The sequence below is a fragment of the Mirounga angustirostris genome, unplaced genomic scaffold (genome assembly GCF_029215605.1).
Source record: "Mirounga angustirostris isolate CCGP_5_RB_7025 unplaced genomic scaffold, mMirAng1.0.hap1 SCAF_6, whole genome shotgun sequence".
In the NCBI taxonomy this organism is placed as follows: Eukaryota; Metazoa; Chordata; class Mammalia; order Carnivora; family Phocidae; genus Mirounga; species Mirounga angustirostris.
Window position 1 is genome coordinate 9,208,040 of NW_026991714.1, and position 23,251 is coordinate 9,231,290.

Below are 23,251 nucleotides of genomic sequence, written 5' to 3' on the forward strand. Positions count from 1 at the left end.
GCCACTTCGCTGTGCGGTGCCTCGGCTTCCTCCTCTCCAAAAGGAGCAGGATCATCATGGTGCCTCCTGGGAGGGCTGTCCCAAGCCCATAGTGTCAAGTGCTCACAAGGGGAGCGGGCCCTGCGGACGTGTGGCCACGCGCTCGGGAACTGATCTCCTGCTCTCGGCTCGCACCCTGAGGATTACCGCACAATTGCATGGGGGAATTACAGGCTTTGTTTTGCCATCTTCTTAGAAGCAGCAACTGTCTCCTCCAGGCCAACAAATCTCTTACTGAGCAGCCGGCCAAGCCAGAACTTGGCGGAGAAGGAGAGAAGGGTTCTCTGCTCATCACAAGGCAGGGCCAGGTGCTGGGAGATGGGGCACCTCTGCGAGACCACGGCAACCCAGGTAGTCACCACCCCTTGGCCAATCTAACCCGTCCCTCGTTCACCGATGGGACGATCATCTCACATCTGGGAAGCACAGCCCCAGACAAAATCCCCAGAGGTCATTTCCCAAGGGTGACTTGGTGTCCCTAGAGACCCTCATAGGGAATCACAGGAGCTCCCTGCGGTTCCATTTGCTGCTATATAAAAAGGCAGGGGGCATGCACCGAATCACTGCATGCACGTGGTTCCACTCTCTGTGCCAAGGCTGCAGGTGACAGCCACTCCAGTCCTCAGGTTTTCCCTGTGCCTGTGGCGGGTGGCGGGGGGGGGGGGGGGTCCTCCCTCACTGCCAAGTTCTCAGACAGACCTCCCTGCACTGGGGGGGGGGGCAGTGCGGGCCGTGTCCTCTGGCTTGGTGTTTTAGCAGCCTCCTAACTGGCACACGCAAACAAAATGGAAAACATCAACAGAACTAAACAAAATAATTGTTCTCCTCCCTCGGAAACAAGGGAAAGTCTCATCAGAGGAAGACATTTAAACAACCTGATGGCCCTTTTCCCTCCCACTCCCCATGTTGCATCAGTGTATTTTCTTCTATGGCTGCTCTGGTGTGTTTCCTTGTATCCCAAACCGAATTACACCAACTACCAGAGCCCCCACAATTGTGAGACCCGAAGCCAGCAAAGTATATGCGTCTTTGAGGATTTCATTTTATTTCCCCAGATTCCTAATTCATTATTCTCCAGTAATGTTTGGTTTTTAAATTAATCCGCATGTTAATGCTTGAGCAAAATGGAGGGGATGAAAATATTAACTTTTATTAAGTACCAAATACATGGACAACACTAAAGTAGCTGCTTTTTCAAATTTAATTCTCAAAACAATACCCTGAGAATGGGATTATCAGCTCCATTTTACAGATGAAGGCAGTGAGGCTCAGAGAGGTTCAATACCTTGCCTAAAGTCACACAGCTAGTATGTGAACCCAACTCAGTTCTCTCGCTCTTTCTCTCTCTCTTTCATGCTCGTTTCACTAGATCAGATTGAAGGAATACTATTATAAGTTTGAGTCAGGGGCTTTTCTGGAAGGTCTCTCCCATTCAGACCCCACATAGCCTTAGACTGGTCCCTGCCTTGTTGAGTCCCTCGTTTCCACTCATAAAATGAGAGGTCTAAGATGCTCTTTGAGGTCCCTGAGGAGACTAACATTCCAAGATTCCAGCAGGCAATCCCCATTGAATTTGGGGCTAGACCTTCTTTATCCAAACTTTCTCTTAGCTCTCTCCCTGGATCTTTCCATCTTTACCCAGTTATTCACTCCCACTGGCTCAGAGGGTCTCCATGGCATTCATGAAGGCATGACCTCCCAGACCTTGGGGTTCCCGAGGATCTCGAGGACAAGCACATCCCTCAGACCTCAGACAGCTGAATTCAGAGGGAAAAGGAAAAAGTGTCTCAGCTGTGAATGGAACCAAGATGGGAGCCGAGAAGGCTTTTCACACCCAGGACCCAACTATAAATGGGATCAGATGTCCCGGTCAGAGCCTTGGCCACCGCTTTTACTGGGTCATATCATGAGACTGGCCCCAATGACTTCAACATCCCCTCTTCCAGAACGGCATCCATGGCCCCCCACCTCTTTTGTCCCAGCAACAGCCTCCTCCTGCATCCCAAAGAGCACAGAGCATGAAATATTACAATGTGTCTGTGTGATAAGCCTACTCTGTCCAAGTGGCAGAGACCGTGTCTCATTCACATCTGTCTTCCCAGAACCTAACACCACGCTTGGCTCCCAGAAACTCCCCAAGGCACCCTGAATGAATGAGCAAGCCCCCTGGCCCAATGCCTCCCCAGCAGGGACCACATCCACCTTGCAATGTCCCTCCACGCCTCACAGAGGGTTCTGCCCTGCAAAGGAGGCAAGCTCTACCCGCCAAGCCCTCGGATGAATTGCCTATCTGTCCACACAGGAGGTCGGGAGAGCAGGGACTTTTCAGTTCTCAAGACCTAACAAGAATTTCTGCTTTGTCCTGTCTGCCAGCATCCGCAGGGCAAAAGATCCTCTTTGGCTCCCAAGAACGCAAGCTACAGGCCACCAGCTGACAAGTGAGAGGCCAGTTCGTCAGCTGTTGGTTCCATTTATTCAAAGCTGGACAGCTTCTGCCACTGAATCCAGGGAGCCTCCGGACGCCCGGAAGGCAGCCCCTGCGAAGTGGCGCCTTGGACCTTCAGCCTGCCGGTCCTGGGAGCGCAGACTCCCGCCCCCAGACCCGACCCTCCACCTCGGAGTGGAACTGCAGGCGGAGACCCTAGCAATGGAAAGCAGCAGGGAGGGGGCGCGGGGCTATTAGCAAATCAAAAGGGAAGACAACAGAGGAAGGAAAACACGGTGGCAAATTCAAGCGCTCCGTTTTCTTTTTTAAAAATCCAATCGTAGGGAGATCTGCTTTTAAACAAAACAATCACGCCCTTGTTCCCGAGTATCGCAGGGACTCTTAACAGACAGGGAAAACCTTTTTCAACGCATTTTTCTCATTACAAGTTGGATAATAGGTACATCCTGGTGATTGCCTTTGACCCTTCCACTTTGCACACGCACACAAACACACTGGGTTCTAACAAGGCTCTTGCTCTGTCTGGGTCTCCTATCTTCTCAGGCAGGTGGGTTTGAAGGCTCTTGGAATATCTGCACGCCCTCTCTTCTGCTCACTCACGCTGCTATGCACACAGCCTCACCTCCGACCATGCCCTCTCCCCTCCCCGCCCCTGCACGCACAGACACACTCGCGCGGGAACCCACTACGGACGCGTACAAACAGACATGCCCTCCTCCCAGTTCACTAGCATCCGGCTGTCCACGTTTCCCGAGTCCCCTCCGGCCCGTCCACACAGGTCCCCCCGGGGCCGCCCGAGCGCAGGACTCACCGCCAAAGCCTGTGGGAAACTTCACGAAGTGAGAATAATTCCCATACATGTTGACTCTTCAGTTCATGTTCCTCTCCCGAGCGTCTTCCGAAGAGCGCGGCCTCCCGGGTCCCGCGCGCAGCCCGGCTGCCTTCAACTTGGGCTAACAGGACTGGTCATCGCTTCCTCGCAGCCCGGGCAGCTCGGGCTGGGCCAGCCCTCCGGGATTAGTCTGGAATCTGCCCCTCGCTCGGAGCGGCCACATAGCGCGTCCGGGCGGCGGGCGGCGCAGCAGCTGGTGCCTGTCAGTAACCACGCACAGCGCCGCCGCCGCCCCGCCGCGTCCCGCCGCCGCCGCCCCGCCGCCCCGCCGCGCGCGGGCGCCGGGTGCCGCTCTGCCTCCCTCGGGGCTGCGCCGCCGCGGGCGCTCCGCCGGCTCCGCGCCTCCCCCGGGCGCTGCGGGCGGCGCGGCCCAGCGTCCCGGAAGCCCGGATCGCGGCGTGCCCGCCCCCCGTAGGTCAGGAGCCAGGGAGGGAGGGGGCGGGTGGCAGGGGCCCGGAGCTCTGGAGGGGCCTCCTCCCTGACTTGCACCCGCAGGCATCGATGCGGGCTTCAGTAAGAGGCATTTTCCCGCTCGGGCTCCTGTCTGTCCGGTGCCCAGGGTGTTTGATCTGTGCCGGGGGCGCGGGGTAGGGGTGAGGGCCGGGAGAGAACAGAGCGCGTTCATTAGCGCAAGATCGGAGAAGTGCGAGACTCCATCCCCAGCTACGGAAAACGAAGCTACAGCCTCCCTTGGATGTGGGGTGGGCCTGTCCTGCCCTACGGGCCAGAAGCATTTGTCTGCGCTCTCCCAGTGGAAGCTGACAGGTGCAGTTGGGAGCCTGAGCTGGTTCACGGGGAACACGTGCGAGCAGGGAGGACGCCTTGGCTCGAGGCGGTGGTGGCGGCCCACTGGAGGGATGCATTCACCTTACACACCCGCCCTGGTTTGAAAGGCACCACTGAGTCCTCACTGAGCCGGAGACTCTCCGGTGGAAACCAGCCACAAGTCAAAGAGTCCAAGTCTCCCTTTGATATTCGGATCTGTTATACAGCTTTCCTGACAAGCCACTGCTGGGCCTATACTTGGACACCTCCAATCATGCGAGGCTCACTACTATCCCATTCCATTTCCGGATAGCTCTTACCATAAGAAAGTTTTTTAGTTGAACTGACATCTACCTCCTCTCTGTAGCTTCTGCCAACAGGCTCTAGGGTACTCGCTGCCACCACACAAGAGGGGCCTGTGGGGATCTTCTGCGAATTCACAGATAAATCTCCCGTGCCCATAATCTACTTCTGTAGGCACCCTTGCCTCGTTCAACCATCCCATGTATCACCAAGTATTCGAGTCTATTGACAACCTATTCTTTTTCTAGGAATACGCTTCAATTTCGGGAGACCCTCAGGGAGGGGAAGGGGGTCGGCCAGGCTTGAATATAACACTTCAGCTCTGATCCGGGTCTCCTCCCCCTGGTGTTTGGGTTGGCAGGGCAATGTGGGTGCTGTCAGAACACCCACCAGGGTCGTGGGCTGAGCTCAGAGAGGCTGGGACAGGATGAGAGGTTTGCCCTTGATGCGGCATGGCACATGGAGGGAGGCGAGGCAACTCAAGGCCCACAGGAAAAAAAAAAAAATCAAGATTGAAGTGCTAAGAGAACCCAGAGCAAAAACTAAGAATAAAGGCCCAGAGACAGGAACAGAGTCCGGATGACGAGGGAGGAGGGGGCCCAAATGGGAATCGGAGCCAAAGTCGGTCAGGAAGGAGGAAGAAAGATGCAGGCTGTCACTGGGAAGGTGTGGTGTGCCCGGGGCTTCCTTGGCTGGGGGCCGACCTCAGAGGCTCGGTTGAGAACTGGATAGATGTGGACCGTGCAGAATAGGGGGCTACTATTCGCCTCCCTGCATGAGCTCCTGGACAGCCCCATGTGTGAATTCGCATAGAACTAACTTGACAAATGACCCACCCACCCACCCAGCTGTATTCTCCTTTATACGCAGTCTTCATCCTCTTCTTGGGCAATCGGCTTTGGGGCCAACATGCAATATCATCCTCTCCTCCTCTGAAGTGCAACATTTGGGTTCACTCATCACTCTGGATCTTCTGGGGTTCCTGCTTCTTTCATCCAGTGTATGTTATTCTTCCCCCCATTTCGTGACTTCTGAAGATCTGACGCACTGCTCCCATATTTTATCTAACTTAGGGACAGAAATACTGAAAAGGCCATAGCAAGGACGTCCTACAGCAGACCAGCGTACCATCCATTTATGAGGACCATGGACACTTGGCTCATACAACACTCGTTGTGTGGCCTGAAGAGGCTGTGTCTGCAGAGAAAGCGAGTCAGAAGCCAGCCTTGCTGGGTACCAATCCCAGTTCCATTGCTTACAGCCTCACGATATTGGCAAGGGACTGACTCTCCCTGGGCCTCAGTGACCGCATAGGTTTGTGATGAGGATTGAGTCCACACGCGTTAATCACTTAGGAGATGGCAGATACACAATTAATGCTCAATAGGTAGAAGCTGTTTTGGTGATGGTGACGACGTAACGTAAGCAAGTCACTTTACCCCTTGTTTCTTTTTACTCATTGGTAAAATGATGGAACAGGGCTAGAGGAGTTCCAAAATCCCCTCCAACTTGAAAATTAAATGCAAATGGATCCACCCCCCAATTCCGTCACTGTCCATTTTCTCCACAGAAGCGTCTGCAGCGAGTGTCTTACTAAAACACAAACTACCATTTGGTACGCGTGTCCGAGAAAGGAATGAATTATTCCAGCACAACCGGCTTTTTGGTGAACCCGTGCTCGCAAGGGTTCTTCCAAGCTCTCAAAAACCATCCTTTGAAAAGCTCTCCTTAGAGCCTCATTCAAGGCCAATGTCAAGATGATCTGTCAGCAGTGTGGGGTAGACCCTACTTTCTTCCCCTTTTGCTAAGTTAGGTGTACCTGACCACTTCGGCTCCCAGAATAAAGACCAAAAGCCTTAGCCTGGCATGGAAAGGCCCCACCATCTTGTCTCAACCTACCCTTAAAGCTCCATCGGGAGGAAAGGGCTCTGGGATAGACATCATAAGGCCCAGGACCTCAGCCCCACTGCTCTCTAGCTGTGTAACCTTGGGCAAGCTCATTTAGTCTTGGGGGTAGGGCTGGGGGACACCCACACCACTCACCTCACTCAGGCTTCTGGGTTTCGTTTTGTTTCATGATCAAATGGGGTGAGAGGAGAGGACGTGTTTTGGTTTGGTTTTGGGGTTTTGTTTGTTTTACACGCCAGAGTTCTATACAAATACAAGGAAGTAATATCTTCTTGTTTGTCTGTTTTTTTTTTTTTTCCTTCCCTTTCTCCAATGATCCCTTTTGGTCTATTTTGCTCACTGTGGGAGCACAGTACGTTCATCCCAACTTGTGGTTCAATGTTATGTCCATTCACCTTCCCCGACCTGCTTCCCCAAATAAATTGCTTTCCTGCCTAAATATGCTAGAACACAGTAGGTGCTCAATAAATATGTTCGCATTAAAAAAAATGCTTGCTCTGCTTATACCAAAATATCCCCGCGTGCTTTCCTTGCGATACCTTCCATATGATTTAACATCCCATAACAAGCCATAAACTTTGTCTAAAGTACAAGGCATATAAATATGGTTTTTCTTTCTAATCCACATTTTTGACTGGTACCACAGTGTCTTGTCTAAGACCATTATTGATATAACAACATTAGCCTGACCTAAGCCCTTCCCAGACAACCCCACTGACTTCAGTCACCCCACTGCCCCCAGCTGTTACTGGGTTCTCATTAGGATAGCAAATGAAAAACCAAATGCTCGATGTCCATAGTGGGAATTAGCTAATTCATTCATAAGAATTCTGAGCTCACTTCTTGTCAAGGCTAATTATCTATTTCTCTTAAGTGGTATGTTCTGCTTTTATTAAAGCCATTAGTGCCTTTGAGTAAATGAAAAGGGCATCTGTTTTCACTAGTATGTTTGACCCAGACCCGGCATATGTTATGTTCACCCTGGTAATAAAAGGATATAGCTTAACCGCTGGTCTCTTTGTGTGTGTGTGTGTGTGTGTGCACGTGCTTTTGAACAATGGCAATAGAAAATACTATTTTGCAGTAAACATGACTAAAAAACCAAAGTCATTTATTAGATATAAAATGTAGAGGCAAATATCTCTACACTGATGACACCAATTAACATTTTTATATTTGTGTGTACTTCACCTGCCTAATAGTATATAAAGTTTCAATGTGTTTTCCCAAATATTAGAGTTAAGCAGGGCATACTGTATTACCCTATTTTTTTTTAAAGATTTTATTTATTTATTTGAGAGAGAGAGAATGAGAGACAGAGAGCATGAGAGGGAGGAGGGTCAGAGGGAGAAGCAGACTCCCTGCCAAGCAGGGAGCCCGACGTGGGACTCGATCCTGGGACTCCAGGATCATGACCTGAGCCGAAGGCAGTCGCTTAACCAACTGAGCCACCCAGGCGCCCTACCCTATTTTTATAAATGAGGAATTTGAGTCCAAGGCTGTGAAGTCAGGGAAGGAAAGCGAACCACTCTAACCAGTCAGATTTCAGATGTGGTCTCAACTAGAACGTGACAGAAATGGGTATAAGACCAGGCCCCTGACTCCGACTCCCAGCCAACGTGTCTTTTACCAGACCTTGATCTTTCCCTTAATAGTGATGTGTTTCTATTATATGTGTTATGGGGTGGGAGGTTCTTACATATTGTTTTTTTTTTTTTCCTCTTTGCTGTCACTCATTCATTCACTTATCATTCAGCCAAAACTTATTGAGAGCTTTTTGCCTGTCAATCACCGGGGTTGCACTAAGGGACAATAAGATCAAGTCCCTGACCTCATGGAGCTTATGCAGTCTGATGGAATAGCTGGAGAGCAAACAAATAGTCAGAGACATAAATATATCATTAGAAGCCATGATAAGTGCTATGAAGGAAAATAATTGGATGAGATGAGAGACTATAGCAGGGAAATCTAATTTAAATTGAAAGGTCAGGGAGACTTCTTTGAGGAAATGACAGTTATACTCAGATCTAAAGAAAGAATAAGATTCAGTTGGGGGAAAAGGAAGAGGAGGGGGGGAGCGTGGACCAGGCAGAGGGAACAGTAGGTCTCATTGCCCCGAGGAGGGAATGAGCTCAGTGTATTCCAGAAGCTGGGGAGTGCAATGTTCAGGTCTCCCCTTTAGATGACCTGGCTTCCAAGAGTTCCATGGGTGCATTGTGTCGCCCCTGATTCTGTGTTCCATGTGCCACGTCAGCTGCGCACTGCTGGAAACCTCCCTTCCTGGCTTTGTCTCCCCTTCACATGCTGGTCAGATTCAGATAACCCACTGTTTTCCAGGGCTGCCACCCCACGAATCCATCTCTGCGTGTGTGTTCCTTCTGCTCTTCTGCTCAGAAGAGTCTTCCCCTCTTTCTGGTCCCTGTCCAAATACCGCCATTCCCCAAGACTGTTCTCATGGGCACTTTTCGATGGCCCTCCGTTGGAACCACTCCTCCTAGATTCCCACAGCCCGTAGTTGGGACCATTCTTGTGTCCCTCATCACGTCCCTTCCCGGATGATTATCTTGAACGCATCTGAAAAGCCCTCTTACTAGGCAGGAAACCCTAAATAACTGGCAACTGGGTCTGAGTCACTTTTGCAACCCCAACAGCCTTTACGACAGTGTCTAACACATAACAGAAATCCAATAACTGCACGAAGGATGAATGAATGAACGAGAATTTGTTGATTATACTAACCTCTCCTGATGTCAACCCCAGGGTCCTAGACATGAGGAGGGGGCTGTTCCTAGACTCCCAACAGTTTTTACAACCCAATTTTCATTTTCATGGGCTCCTTCTCATGTAATCATATACTCCTGTGAGGACAGACTTGATACTGGTATTAATATAGTACATCCATCTTGGTCACTGAGAGCCTCTGAGGACGGAAATGAGGTGCCTGATTCAGAGAGAGAGCTGATCAGCTTTCAACGAGGACTGTCTCAGCTATCACTAAAACCTGGGCCATTTCCATAAGGTCTAAAAGGTGTTCAAAGACACATGCTTTATCTACAAGGTGTCCCCCATGGCTTAGCCACCAGTCCTGTTTGTATCATAGCCAGTGGCTCCAGTCACTAGTGAAACAAGCTGAGTTAAACTTGCCCTAAGGGAGTTGTTCCCGAACTTGGCATCACAAATACCCGGGAAGCTTAAAAAAATTACAGAAGCCTTTATCCACCTCTAGAGATTATGTATTGGCTTGGGGTTGTGGTCTGGGTTTGGGACCCGCTAAAAGAAGCCTGGGTGATCCTAATGCGCAGTTAGATGAGTTTGGGGACTACTGACTTAAAGAAAGAGAACCTTTCTTTAACAGGAAGCTAAGAAGGAGCCATCAGCAAAAAATGAGAAACCACTTCCTGGGATGATTCCAAGGAACCGGTAAAATCCACTTTGCCCATTTGCTAGAACATGCAATTAGAACTTATGAACACAAGAAGCTCTTGCTTAGCAGGAGATGTGGTGGCTGAGGCCATCTGCTGTGTGGACTTAGCATATACTGACTTGAGGTTTGCTGGGACCATGTATGACATATTCACACCCCAGCCCCTCTGCCATCAAAATCTTATTCATTAAAGGTACTACCTAAAGGCTGTCTCATCTGTCAAATCTTCCCTTACATACGGTTAGGACTTCCACTGTTCTCCAAAAAACTTGCTTAAATATTTATTTAATTTAATTTCCCTTTGTATCATAATTACTTGTTAAACTAGGACCTTCTTCTTGAATATAGGGACAACTTATTCATCTTTATAATATCAAAGAATCTAGCATTTTGCTTTGTACACAGTGAGTGCTTAATAAATGCTTATTGAATAGATGCTAAGATGACAGCTATGAACCAGAGAGGCTCTATCCCTGCTCTCACGAGGCTATAAGCTACAAGTTTAAGGGTAACTTTCAACCACCCTTAACTCCGAACTAATAACGTTGTCATAACATTTTCAAGGTGGAAAGAACGGTTACATAGATGCCTCCATCTCTTTGTTCCCAAATGACGGTCATAAAAACGCTCCCTGCATAAACAACTCGACCACAGCTGCCAAGCACATGGGGGCTCTCAGGATACAGAACAACCCTGATCACACAGAGCTGAGACCAGAGGGAAACATCTGGTCCCTTCTAGAGAGAGGCCAGCAGTTCAAATATGGGACACTCTAATCCAGACTGGGTCCAGATCCAAGGAGTCACAGCCAAAGAGGTGGATGTCAGCACCAGACCTCAGGAAGGCCTGCTCAAGTCCCATGAGGGAAGAAGAAATCCTGGAGTAGAGCCCAGCCCCCAAGACGAGGCCACTGGCACTTACATTCTGTTGAACAGACGTGTTTCGGGCTGGCTACTGGCTACATATATTCAGGTGTAGATTTAGAGGCTGCAACCCAATCGCACACAGGCCAAGCAATCTATTTTCAGATCCAGCTCGCTCTTGGGGAAGAGGCTCTAAATATACCCTCCAGTGACTGCAGGAGGCAGATTATCATTGCTGGCAGCTGAGCAGGGCGGGCAGACAGGGACGTCAAGAACCTCACCATTACCCTCAGCCCAGCACAAAGGCCCCACCACTTGTAGAGCTAAATTTACATAAGGGCAAGGGTCTGTTATATTTGACGGGGTTTTCTTGTATGAGCGCCTGGCCGTGGGCTCTGTATGGCAACAAAACCACTTTTTTGTCCCCTCGGAAGAGCCACTGAGCATATAGATGCCACAGAGGAGGACATAGGCAAAACTGACCTTGTTCTGTTCTCAGGTATTCACATCAGAGGAATGTCTTGCAATTATATAAGCAATGGTATTAAAATTTCCCCCGTGCATAACACCTGATCGTCTACAGCATGCTTTTATAGCTTGTTTATAAGCAGGTATGAAATATTATTAAAAGCAAATCCAAGGGGGCTGCAGTCAGAAAGGATGTTGGATATTAGGACATGAGAATTTATCTTGCTGTAATGATTTTCTCTGTAGCGGGGAAGGCCTTTTGAGTTAGTGTTCAGCCAAGACATAGTTCTCTTACTGCCAAAAGCCAAACACTGTATAACTAACTCTATTTCCAGGCAGCTAATCCCAAAAGACCAGAAAACACTTAGTTCCAGAAGGCATTGAGCGAGAGCTGCATTAACCACCAGCATTCAGGTAACTCTGCCGAATAGCAAAAATGAATAGAAATAGCTAAAGGCAGACGGAGAGTTGATCAGGGACAGGGGTGTGGCACAAGGAAGGTCTTAAAAGTTGATATTTAGCAACATCAGAGAGAGTTTGAGAAATCTCTGTACTTAGTGTATTAGAATAGCCTCAGAAGGGAAACTAGGCCCAACTGAGCTGGTACCAACCACGGGACACGGAAGAGAATGAGTGGAGGAAGTCGGGATCTGAGACATTTACCCCTGCAGTAGGGTTGCTCAAAGGGTCCATACACCATCTGCACGAGACTCATCCAGGAGGCTTGTTAAACCCAGAGACTTCTGGGCCCTGCCTGGACTCTCTGATTCAGAATCTTTGGAGCTAGAGACGGCCTGGGCATGAGGGTCTTTAACAAGCTCCCCTGGTGATACCCATAGGCAGTGAAATTTAAGAATCACAGCTTTACGGAATGGTATCTAGAGAAGGCCAAACCTTAACCGGGTATGCACGCCATGTTGCAGTGTTAGAGATTACTCATTGGCGCCTCCTGGTTACTCTGTAAAGCCAACATTAATGTCTTTTCATAGGCCGAGCTCCTAAAGTCACGGTTGGTATAAGTAGTGGAGTCAAGCTTAGGAAATTCTTTTGACTCTAAATATTGTGTTCTCTCTACCACCCTTCACCTTGAAGATGCAATCCTTGAACTGTCCAAACCCTGTCCCCAGCAGGCAGGAGGCCGAGGCTCTGGTCAGATGAAGGTTCTGGAAAATGGGTTGAGGTCAGGGGTGAGGGAGGAGTGAGGGAGGAGTGAGGTGGTGTTTGCCTGCAGCTATAGGTTTTAGAAAGACTTAGTTGGGAGAAAGTAGGCCCGAGAGAGGAGAAATAGTTCAAAGCATTCAGGATACAGAGGGCTGGCTGAAGAGGAACACCCTGGCAGAAGGAGCCCCAGAGGATACCCAGTTAGAGCTGGGGATACAGGAAATGAAGGACGGTGGGGGAGGGGCAGATCTAGAAGCAGTTCCCCAGTGCAATGGCCCACAGGGAGAGGAAGGGTTTTCTGGCTGCCGGTGACGTCACCCTGGGCAGCTGTTAGCGTGAAGCGTTATTTCTGGAATTGCCCAAACATCAGTGACTCTTAAGGGGGAATTTCAGACACAGCAGCAGGCTGGGCACAGATATTTAAGGACTGGAGCCTTTGTGCCGCCTCATCAAAGCCTCTGTCTGAGGCTGATGCCGCCCCCTCCCGCCTTGGCCCTGCACGGATTCGGTTGGTCCTGATCCTTCACGGTCTTCAGCCAAGACTGGAAGGGCTCTGAAATCCAAGGTGGAGAAGGCAAGGGCAGCAGAGAGGACTTCCCCTTGACATCCTGGCAGATGGAAACAGCTCCCAAGGACTTCAGGCCCCAAAAGCTAAAGCAGAAAGGGGGGAAATCCAGCTAATCCTATCAGCAGTTCCTGAACATCCATTATTTCCCCAACTGTTTGAGGGGCAGGGATACACGCTTTCTACACTTCAGGGAAGGATCAGTCATACCAGGTAATTTAAAAAAGCAATCACGATTAGGGCTAAAAATTCATCACCCCTTTTCCATTGGCAATTAGGCAGAGGACTGTTAAAACTTCCATTTATTGATCCCCCTGGTAGGCCAGGAGGACAGTGGGAGTGAGGCGAAAGGGCACCTCCCGCCCTCCCTCCCCATCCATCCTGTGCCCTCCCGACAGACTAATCCTCCTAATGCATAGCTCTGATGGGACTCCTCAGACCAGATACTCTTCATGGCCCCGCCTCTGCCCATGGAGGTATCTACACTGGGTCCCTTCCACTTCTCCAAACCTTCAGTCCTCCCCTTGACTGAGCCCATGCTAGTCTCCAGAAAAGTGCACAGCACGCTCTTCCCCAAACACACCTGGCACACTCCTTCTCCTTTGTTCTCTGCTTTCGCTCAAGCTGCTTTATCCTTCTGGAACACCATCCGCCCCACTATTCATCCCCATTAGCTGAATCCTAGCTGGTCCTTCTCTGGGCACCTACATGTCACCTCTTCCTGATCCTCCCAGGGAGGTCTCTCTCTCTCCCTCATCTCCCCCTCTCCCTCTTCTCTGTGTGGCTGTCTGTATCTCCCTCTCTCTCCCTGCTCTTGAAACTCCCCCCCCCACCTCCCAGCGCTGAGTACCTCCCTGTTGTGGTCCACAACTAGCTTAGCCTTGTGACCCTTGGGTTTTCTCAACATGAAGCATATCCACAGATGAATATCATTGAACTTGCTGCTACTAAAAACCCATCCTTCATGCCCTTTGAAATTCCTGCTCTTTTCTCAATGTCTACTGAAGGCCTGGCCTAATTGTGATGAGGCAGGGACCTCAGTTTCCTTTGGGGGTGGGGGGCAATGAGACTCATCATCCCACCTCTGTGGATCAAAGTCTTTTGCTTCGGAAGCTTTCTGTGTCACACGCCCCCCATCCCTGCCCCCCAGCAAAAGTCGGGACCTTTGCTTCTATGCTCTGGCGGTACATCCAATCTCCCTTGCCAAGCACACATCCCAGGTATAATTAAACAATTGTACAACTCTTTGCTTAACACCTGTCTCCTTCCACAGACAGAAAGCTCCATGAGAGCAAGGCCCATATCTCTTTTATTCATCATTGAATCCTGGGACATGGCTGATAGGCAATGAATCGTTGGTGAATGGATGACTGGCTTTTATCACACTCTGTGCTGGATGATAGCTTCGTGTGCATAGTGTGTGTTTTACCCATCCTTCACTGTCGAAGAATACAGGTGATATAGGGCACTCTTTGTACTCCCCAACACTTCCATCGTGCCTTGTTCCTAGCAGGTGCTCAAAAGAAAAAAAAGAAAGAAAGAAAGAAAGAAAGAAAGAAAGAAAGAAAGAAAGAAAGAAAGAAAGAAAGAAAGAAAGAAAGAAAGAAAGAAAGAAAGAGAAGTTGTTGAATCTAATCCTCTACTGGGAAAGTAATCCAAAGCAGTGATGGTGAGTCAGTAACATCACATTTGATTCAAAAGCAGACACATTTAGTCCAATAAATCAACAAATGATTATTGAGCACCCAAAAGGCATAGAATGTTTTGTCTGTCTCTCTGTGTGCCTATCTGTCTGACAATGATAAGAGGGGTGTCTGTAGAGGGTCTGGTTTGAGTCCCAGCTTGGCCATTGGTACTGAGTGTCTGTATGACCTTGAACAGTCAGATTCCCTGAATGTCAGCTTCCAGTTTCTTCAGCCTTTAAAATGAGCACAAAATTCTTAGTTCACAGGAACACCATGAGGATTGAAGGCAGGGATGTATTTGAAATCCTTTTGTAAAATGTGAAGTGTGATAATGTATATAATTATTACAAGTGCATGATGCAAAGAAAAGGCAATGAGAGGAGACAGGGCTGTGAGTCCCAGTCACCGTGTAAGCAGTGAGGCGCGATCCACGAGTGGGGCGTGAGGTCCAAGCTCTCTGATCCTGTCTGTCCTGACCCCCTGACAGTCCCTAAGCCTCCCAAGACACAGGTTCATCACCTTCTCAAATGGGCTCCGAGGCGCCTGGCATCCTGGGAGGAGCAGGCTTACTAATAAAGAGATTGTCTTAATAACGTGAAGTACCGGGTGCCATGGTAACGGGCATTACATGATCTGGAGAAGAGGAGCAGCTTTTGATAAGAATAGGGAGCCTGCAGATGGGAAAAGGGGGGTGGGGATGCACACAGGATGGGGGTGGAGGAAATGCAAACATGGACAGACGCAGAGTAAGCACCAAAGGGAACGAACAAATAGTATTGGTGACGCCTGCCTCTCTGGGGAGCCTCTCCTGTCTGCACCCTGCCAGCAGCCGTGTATCTTGCATATCTCCAGATTTTCTGCTGCTACTGCAGTTGAGGATCCCCCAGCATACTTAACCTGGTAGCCCCCAGTGTTTTTTAAAGATAAAAGCACGTGCAAAAATTTGGGCAAAAGCAGGTTGTGAATTTACCAAAAAACTAGAAACACGGGTTTTATTGGTACTCACCGACTCACCGATGAACGACTTCAGGGGGTATTCTTGTAACTCGGTTTGGCGTGGCCTCTTGCTTGACAATGTTCTCCATGAGTCCTATCGATGTGGAGAACCAGGGTCTGTACACCGTGACTGGAAGGTCAATGCCAATGCTGATTTCCACACCATCAAACTTCATTACTCTCTTAAAATATTGTCTGTCCATCTGAGGACACGCCACACAGCCCAGGAGGCTGCCAGGGCAAGGAAAAGCTCATTAGATGGAGCAAGGAAGGGGACTCATGCCTGATGAGTCCTTGCATGCTCCAGATGCTGGATTGGGTGCTTTATCCACATTACCTTCTGCCAGGGAGTCTTACTATCTTGGGGATAGTAAGACTGACCCCCAGCCAGCTGTGAGATCTTTGGCTTTTATTTAAGACAAGAACTTCTGTTCACAGACATTTTTATGATTCTGTTATTAAAAGAGCTTCCGCTTCCAGGGGTCCCTAAGTGTCTCCTCCATAACCTTCATTTCCTTTTTCTTCCCTCCTGCTAGTTCATCAGTTAAAAGTGAGGTCCTGAGACAATCATCATGGTGAATAGAGCCTGTTTCCTTCTGGGCTTTAGCTCTTTTGGCTTGGGCTCCTTCTGTAAAATAGTAGTTGCCTCAAGGGCAAATTGAGTGGCTCTTTTTGTATATATTGACTACATAGATGTTTTTACCATTGCCAGGACTAGTGGAGGTGGGTCTAACGAAGAGGAGGATTTATATTTGGAACTGAGAGAGTTCCCTAATACCAGGATGTGGGGTCCACTGGAATGTCATAGCATGGGTGGCTAAGAATATGACTTTTATGGGGATTTTTAAGGAAAACCAGACTCTTCTCTTCCTCTGCTCATGTAAGATCAACGTGATTGCCTGCAGGAAAAAGGAGGGACTGTCTATGATTCCTTTAAATATTTTATGTGAATTCAAAGGAGCTTTGGAATTTTTCAAAAATATTCTTTAGACCAGAATACGGCAAAATTCAAACAATGATTGACTCTAGGTCATGGAACTTTGAGGTGATTTTTATTTTCTTCTGCAAAACTCTCAATATTTTATGAGTTCCCTATTACATTTTCCTATTACCAATTACATTTACCATGAGAAAAATAATTAAAATATTTTTAAAATTTTAAACAAAATATTCTTTTTTCCTCTGAACTTGTTTGTTTTCTGCCATTGGTGCATCAGCAGTCACAGCCCCTTCCCTTCATACATTTTATTTCATAAGGCAAATAGTTGAGGAAGAGCAAATCAAACAAACAAAAAAGCCTGGAATCCTTACCTCCCTGAAAAGCCATAAGGTTGGAGCCAAAAACAAAGGTTTTACGAGTATCCCCTTGGCACAGCCGCTCAGGGTCCCACCCACCTGAATCTCATCCCATTAATGAATCAGTCTCTTCAGCTGTCCTTCCCCTCCCCTCTCCTCCACTTCCTCCCACCCGTGATCATTTAATTACCATCTGCTTTTCATGTCCCTCGAAAGTCACTGGAAAGATGAGCTATCAAGATTCTTGGACCATGAAAGCCCATCTTGCTCTTCTTCTATCCTGCTGATTTTCCATATGCCTTCATAGAGTAATGTGTGTGTCCTGTGAAATCAGAAGACCTGGGTACAAATCCTGGCTCTGCTATTTATAGCACATTAGGAAATACACTTACCTTCTCTGTGCTTTCATGTTCTCATCTGTGAAATGTGAATGACAGTTGGGAATATGAGAGATTTGTGAAAAGATGAGAAAACATGTGAAAACACAGGGCATAGTAGCTACTCACTAAACATTAGAAAACATCTGTTCTTATCTCGAGAGGACTGCTCAATTCTCCAACCAGCGCCTGGGGTTTATCAGCAGGCCCACCGGAGCCTTTTGGTCTTTCTCAAGTAGAACCTTCAGCAGTTTAATTCCAAGAGGTCAGGCTGACAATGGCAATTTCCACAAGTCACAACTGTTGACAGACATTCTGTGATTATCTGGACTTGTGATGGAACTCAGCAACAGCACTGCAGGCCAGGTGTTGAGCCAGCTCTACCTGCCATGGAACATTAGAGCAGTTCTCTTTCCAAGGATTTGTATATTCCAGGAGATTCAATAAACATGGTTTGATCATCTCCCATATTCCAGCCACTCTGCTGGCCTAGGGGACAGAAAGAAGTATAGGAAATGGCTCCTGCCCTTCTCAAGCTCATAATCCAGTGAATAATTTTGATGTGGAAATCTGTATTATGCTATACTTCCCTTTAGCCACCACTCTCTGTGGATTTGATCATATTACTCCTATGATTAAAATCCTTTAATGATTTATAATTGAACTGAAAAGTAACATCCTTTACCATAACTTGATCTTTAAGGTCCCCATGACCTGGACCCTGGCTACTTCTTTACCCTAAACTCATATACTCTTGAGCTCCATCTGTGTGTCATAGATGCCCAGCTGTCCTTTCAGTGCCTACAACATGCCACACCCTTTCCTGCCCCAGGGCCTTTAAACATGCTATCCTCGCTGCTTGGAAGGCTCTTATGCCAACTCTATCAGGCAACTCCAACCCATTTTCCAGGACCCAGTATAATTGTCACCTCCTCAGCAAATCCCTTCCTAAAACTCCAATCTAAATTAGATCTCCCCACTATACTCCTTCATAAGCCTTTTTCTCACCAAATCTTATCAAAATTTTACATTTACTTATCCCATTATATATATGATATTTGTATTGCTAGACTTCAACTAGCATGAGTGCAGGCATTTTTTCTATGACCTTAATTGTCTTCCACTGAGGAAAGAGACCTGGCAAACAAACAGTCCTCCACAACCACAAAGGAAATTCATGCTGGCTTTAGAGATTAATAAACTTTCTCCTTCATTCAAAAAGATAGGAGTGGAATTCCAAAGACTACTAGGTATTTGAGAAAAATCAGCATCACAGAAGAATCTAGATGAAGAAATAAAACACCCCAGAGAAAACAAAACAGAAGAGACCTTTTAAATGATTCTAATTCCTGTGCTCAGAAAGATTCAGGGAGATAGTACATGCATAAAACAAAAAGAGTTACTATTAAAATAAAACATCCAGAGAGCAAGAGATTGGAAATGACAAACACAGTGGCTAAAGAGAAGAGGTCGATAAAGCAACCGGAAGACAAATTCAAAAAGACCTCCAGACCATATAGATCATAAAGACAAAGAGATGGAAAATTTCAGACAAAAAGTTAAGAGACTTAAAGGATCAACCCAGTAGGTGGACCATCCATTTAATGAGCATTTCAGAAAGTGAGGATAGAGAAAATGGCAAAACAAAGAAAGAATGACAAATGCCTGGAGCTTACAAAAAACACAGATTAGGCCCACCACTCATATATATATCCCAGTAAGAGCTTAGAAACACCAAAGATACATAAAAACCTAAACATTTAGAAAAAATAAAGCTGGTTATCTATAAAGCAATGTGTATCAGACTGTATGCTAAAGGTCAGAAATTTGACATCCACTGCAACCTTTTTATAATGATCATTTGGAAGCATACTCCAGCCAAACAAAGAGAAATCTGAGAGGAGAGCATGGGGCTCAGAAAGAGTTAAAGTAACCCTGAAGTGAAAGGAATTGAAATCCTATTGTGACAGTTCTCTAGGGGACCTAGAAAATAAGCAAGCACATTAGGAAAGGAGGACAGAGCCCTTTGAGAAGAATATCTTCAAGAGTCAAGGGCCCTCTCAAAATTCATGGCTCTGAAGGTAGTTACTATCAATACTTAATTGAATAAATGCTCACAGGATCATTGGCATATATTGATTGTGGAAAGGGAGCTGAGAAATTCACAGAAACAACAGAACACAGCTAAGGAGAGTGTGGATTTTGGAGTCAGGCCACCTGGGTTCAAGCCTTGCCTCTGTGACTCACCACCTTGAGAAATTGCTTAGTCTTGCTAAATCTCAGCCCCTTGTGTCTGAAATTGCAATGATGATTGGCCCTAGCTCATGGGGTTATTTTGGAGATGGACCAAGGTAACGTATATACAGTGCTTAGAATGCTGTGCTTAGCACTTCATACATGCTCCATAAAATGATAGCCATCGTTGTTTTATGGAGGCTGATCCTGAGGTGGAGAGAAACTAAGTGGTGTATACAAACAAGAACATGAAGCCCAGATCCAGTTCCTTCCCCAGGAGGCCACGGGAATTTCATGGTTCTTCTATGATTTGGGAAACCTGGAACATTGATTCTGGAAACATTCTCCTTTGAATGGAAAAGTCTTAATAAGACAGTGTTAAAAAGATTAACTGAGGTACATTACATTTTTTTTTTAGAGAGAGCGAGCACCCAAGAGTGGGGAGAGGGCAGAGGGAAAGGGAGAGAGAGAATCTTAAGCAGGTTCCATGCCTAACATGGAGCCCAACACAGGGCTCAATCTCACGACCCTAAGATCATGACCTGAGCTGAAATCAAGAGTCAGATGCCCAACCAACTGACCCACCCAGGGATCCCATTAAATTTTTGAAGAGTTTATTTGAGCAAACATCAGTTGGAATCCACCAGTGCCAAGCCAAAAGTGGTTAGGGACACCTAGTGGACAGGAACTAGAGGAGAGACTTTTATAGAGCAGATATATAAGCAAAGCAAGGAAATTATTTCATCTAAAGCTGAAGCCATGTCTGATTTAGGAAAGCCTAGTTGGCCGTTGTGATTGGCTGCTCTTAAATTTTGCTTTCTTGGATACAAGTACATTGATAGGAATGGACTCTGGCTTAGGTTTTGGTTTCCTTAGGTAGGCTACGAAGCCATTACAGCCACCTCAGTCAAATGGCCTCCATGTTTAATTCCTTCAATAAGAGAATTACATCTTTAGGGGCACCTGGCTGCCTTAGTCGAATAGGCATCTGCCTTTAGTTCAGGTCATGATCCCAGAGTCCTGGAATCGAGCCCTGCATTGGGCTCCCTGCTCAGTGGGGAGTTTGCTTCTCCTTCTGCCCCTCACCTCGCTCGTGCTCTCTCTCTCTCAAATAAATAAATAAAAATAAAATCTTTTTTTAAAAAGAGAGAATTACATCTTTCTGTGGGTCTAATCACACTGTGTAGTTCTGAGGAAAATAATAATTAAATAAACATAACACAAATACTCATTGATTTTTAATCTATAAAATCAGCATCTATACCAAACACAGAGGACCTAATGATAGTTATGAAATAGTGTGTAAAAATTTCAAATGAGCAATGGAAAAGTAAGAGAACAGCTGATAGACATCCAAACATGGAGGGAGGTGAATTTCTCATTTTGCAATGCAAAATCAAAAAGTCCTGTCTGAAGTTGAGATATCAAGAAAGATAATCTTTTGAAAATACAAATTTAAATACATTATTTAAAATGACACAGTGAAGAACAACAACAACAAAAAAAACAAAATTAGAAGGAGAGTTACCGTTACTGCAAAATAGTTGTATCCTTCCTCTCTTACAGTGAGAAATCAATAAATGCTATTTAAAATTGAAAAACCAAGAGAAAGGCATAAAAGCATTTAGATGGTTCAAGTCTGGAAATCACCTCCAGAAGAACTAGAGACTAGACACAGGGAGGGAAGGGAAGGAACATCTCTACTTTTCATTTTCTGTTGTCCTTTATTGCTTGAGGATTTCTTATTCTGTGCCTATATTACTTTAATTAATTAGTGAGCGAAGAACATGCCAAGCTACTAAACAGAACTTCTGGGTGAAGGGTGTCCTCCACAGAGCTCTGAGGTGAGACTTGTTGGAACTGAGCAGTTTTACAAGTAACCAGTGACCTCTGGAGCCATTCCAGAGTTCTCCCAACATGAGCATCACCCACGAGTGTTCTTCTTACATCTGAAATACACATGTCCTACAAATCTGAGCTGATTGATGGCTGGCATTACAGGAGAATAGGGCCTATGGAGTTTCATTGGCCACAGTGAAAGAGAGACCCACTGCTGAAAGTGGCCATAAGCTAGAGATTCTAAAGCAATGGTGGGCTGGGTGGAGGCCATGACATAGTGGTCAGCATGGTAGGCTCTGGAACCAACGGCCTATCTGGACTGACACTTAACAAGCTATGTGACTTCAGACAACTGATGAAAATAATTAGACCCGTTCCCTGGGGCTTGCGTAGCTTAAGTGAGCTCATTTGCGTTAAGATGAGCTTTAGCTGTTATTATTATAAAGACATGCAGATTATAGCCTCAGGGAGAACCTAATGTCAATGATGATGTTTTAGAGATTCTGCTAGGTGATGATCCCCTATAGCTTTTCCCTTCCCTAGAGACACAACTTGATTTTAGCCTTGGGAAAGAGAATGCCAATTTGGGGAACAAGAAACTATCAAGACTAATGCTACTAATAAAAGTTAACATCTATCTGCCTGGATGGCTCAGTGGGTTAAACGTCAAACTCTTGGTTTCAGCTCAGGTCTTGATCTCAGAGTTGTGAGTTCAAACACTGCGTTGAGCTCCATGCTAGGTGCCTACTTAACAAAAAAAGATACAAGTTAACATTTATCAAGCTGCATGTTTGCCATGGGCCAGGAACTGTGCAAAGTTACACACTTCTTAGCCCATCTTCACCATGGGGTGAGACAGACTTTATTATCTCTGTTCTTTTTTTTTTTTTTTAAGATTTATTTGTTTGTCAGAGAGAGAGAGAGAGCACAAAAGCAGGGGGAGCGGCAGGCAGAGGGAGAAGCAGGCTCCCCGCTGAACAGGGAGCCCGATGCGGGACTCGATCCCAGGACCCTGGGATCATGACCTGAGCTGAAGACAGATGCTTAACCAACTGAGTCACCCAGGCATCCCTATTATCTCTGATTTTTTTTTTAATAGTGGTAAAACATAACAAAACTTAGCACGTTAACTATTTTTAAGCGCAGACTCCAGTAGTGTTGAGTTCTGTTAAAAACAAGATGACAGACTCAAAATGGAGTTGCTTATGCTAAACCCCACATCACCAAATCCAGTCAACTCAATTACAGTTTCTGCTCTACTAGAGATGGAATTGTAAACCAGCCAATCAGGAATCTCCTGACCAGCAATGGGTAGGTGATCTGCCTTATAAAACCCCTGCCATCCTCTAAAGGGAAAGTAAACTTCTAATCACCCAGTATAACCTTCTAATCACCTAGTATAACCTCCTTGTTTCTGCTCCCTTCCAACTATAAAAGTCTTTCATTTCATAGTCCCTTCCTAGCTGCTGGATTGGGTGCCGCCTGATTCATCAATCACCAAAAAACTAAGAAGACCTTTAAAATCTACTCAGTTAAATTTTCACATTGTACATTCACATTGCTGTGCAACCAATCTCCAGAACTCTTTTCATCTTGCAAAATTGAAACTCTCTACCCATTAAACTATAACTCCTTTATGATCTCCATTTTGCGGAAAAGGAAACTCAGAGGAGTTACTATGTGAAGCCATGTGAAAATGTGGTTATCCAATCATTTTTAACCTATGAACAAATGGCAATTTGGAATCATTCCATTTAAGAGCCCAAGCCAGTTATTAGAAGAGCCAGATTTCCCAATATAGTCCACGGCGATAAGACCACTCCTGCAGGAAAGCCTGGGGACAGCACCCAGGCCATGGAACTAAGCCATGTGGGCGAAGAGAACCTACAAGAGTCACATGGAAAGTGACACGGACATTTTTATGACATTAGAAAGAGGCATTCAAATCATTCTAAATTATTCTAAGGCCGAACTATAGGGTGAATCCAG

The 23,251-nt window shown here is 46.7% G+C and overlaps 1 protein-coding gene across 2 annotated transcripts in view; it reads right to left on the minus strand.

The window, feature by feature from the left end:
* Positions 1 to 3,636, minus strand: part of RXRG (retinoid X receptor gamma) — a 43,699-nt gene extending 40,063 nt beyond the window's left edge. For both annotated transcript variants that reach the window (XM_045876819.3, XM_045876818.3), the window contains exon 1: positions 3,297 to 3,636. In XM_045876819.3, the coding sequence (XP_045732775.1) occupies positions 3,297 to 3,345 (49 nt within the window). In that variant the 5' untranslated portion in view covers positions 3,346 to 3,636. The remainder of the gene's footprint in view (positions 1 to 3,296) is intronic.
* Between the last annotated feature and the right edge of the window lie 19,615 nt (positions 3,637 to 23,251).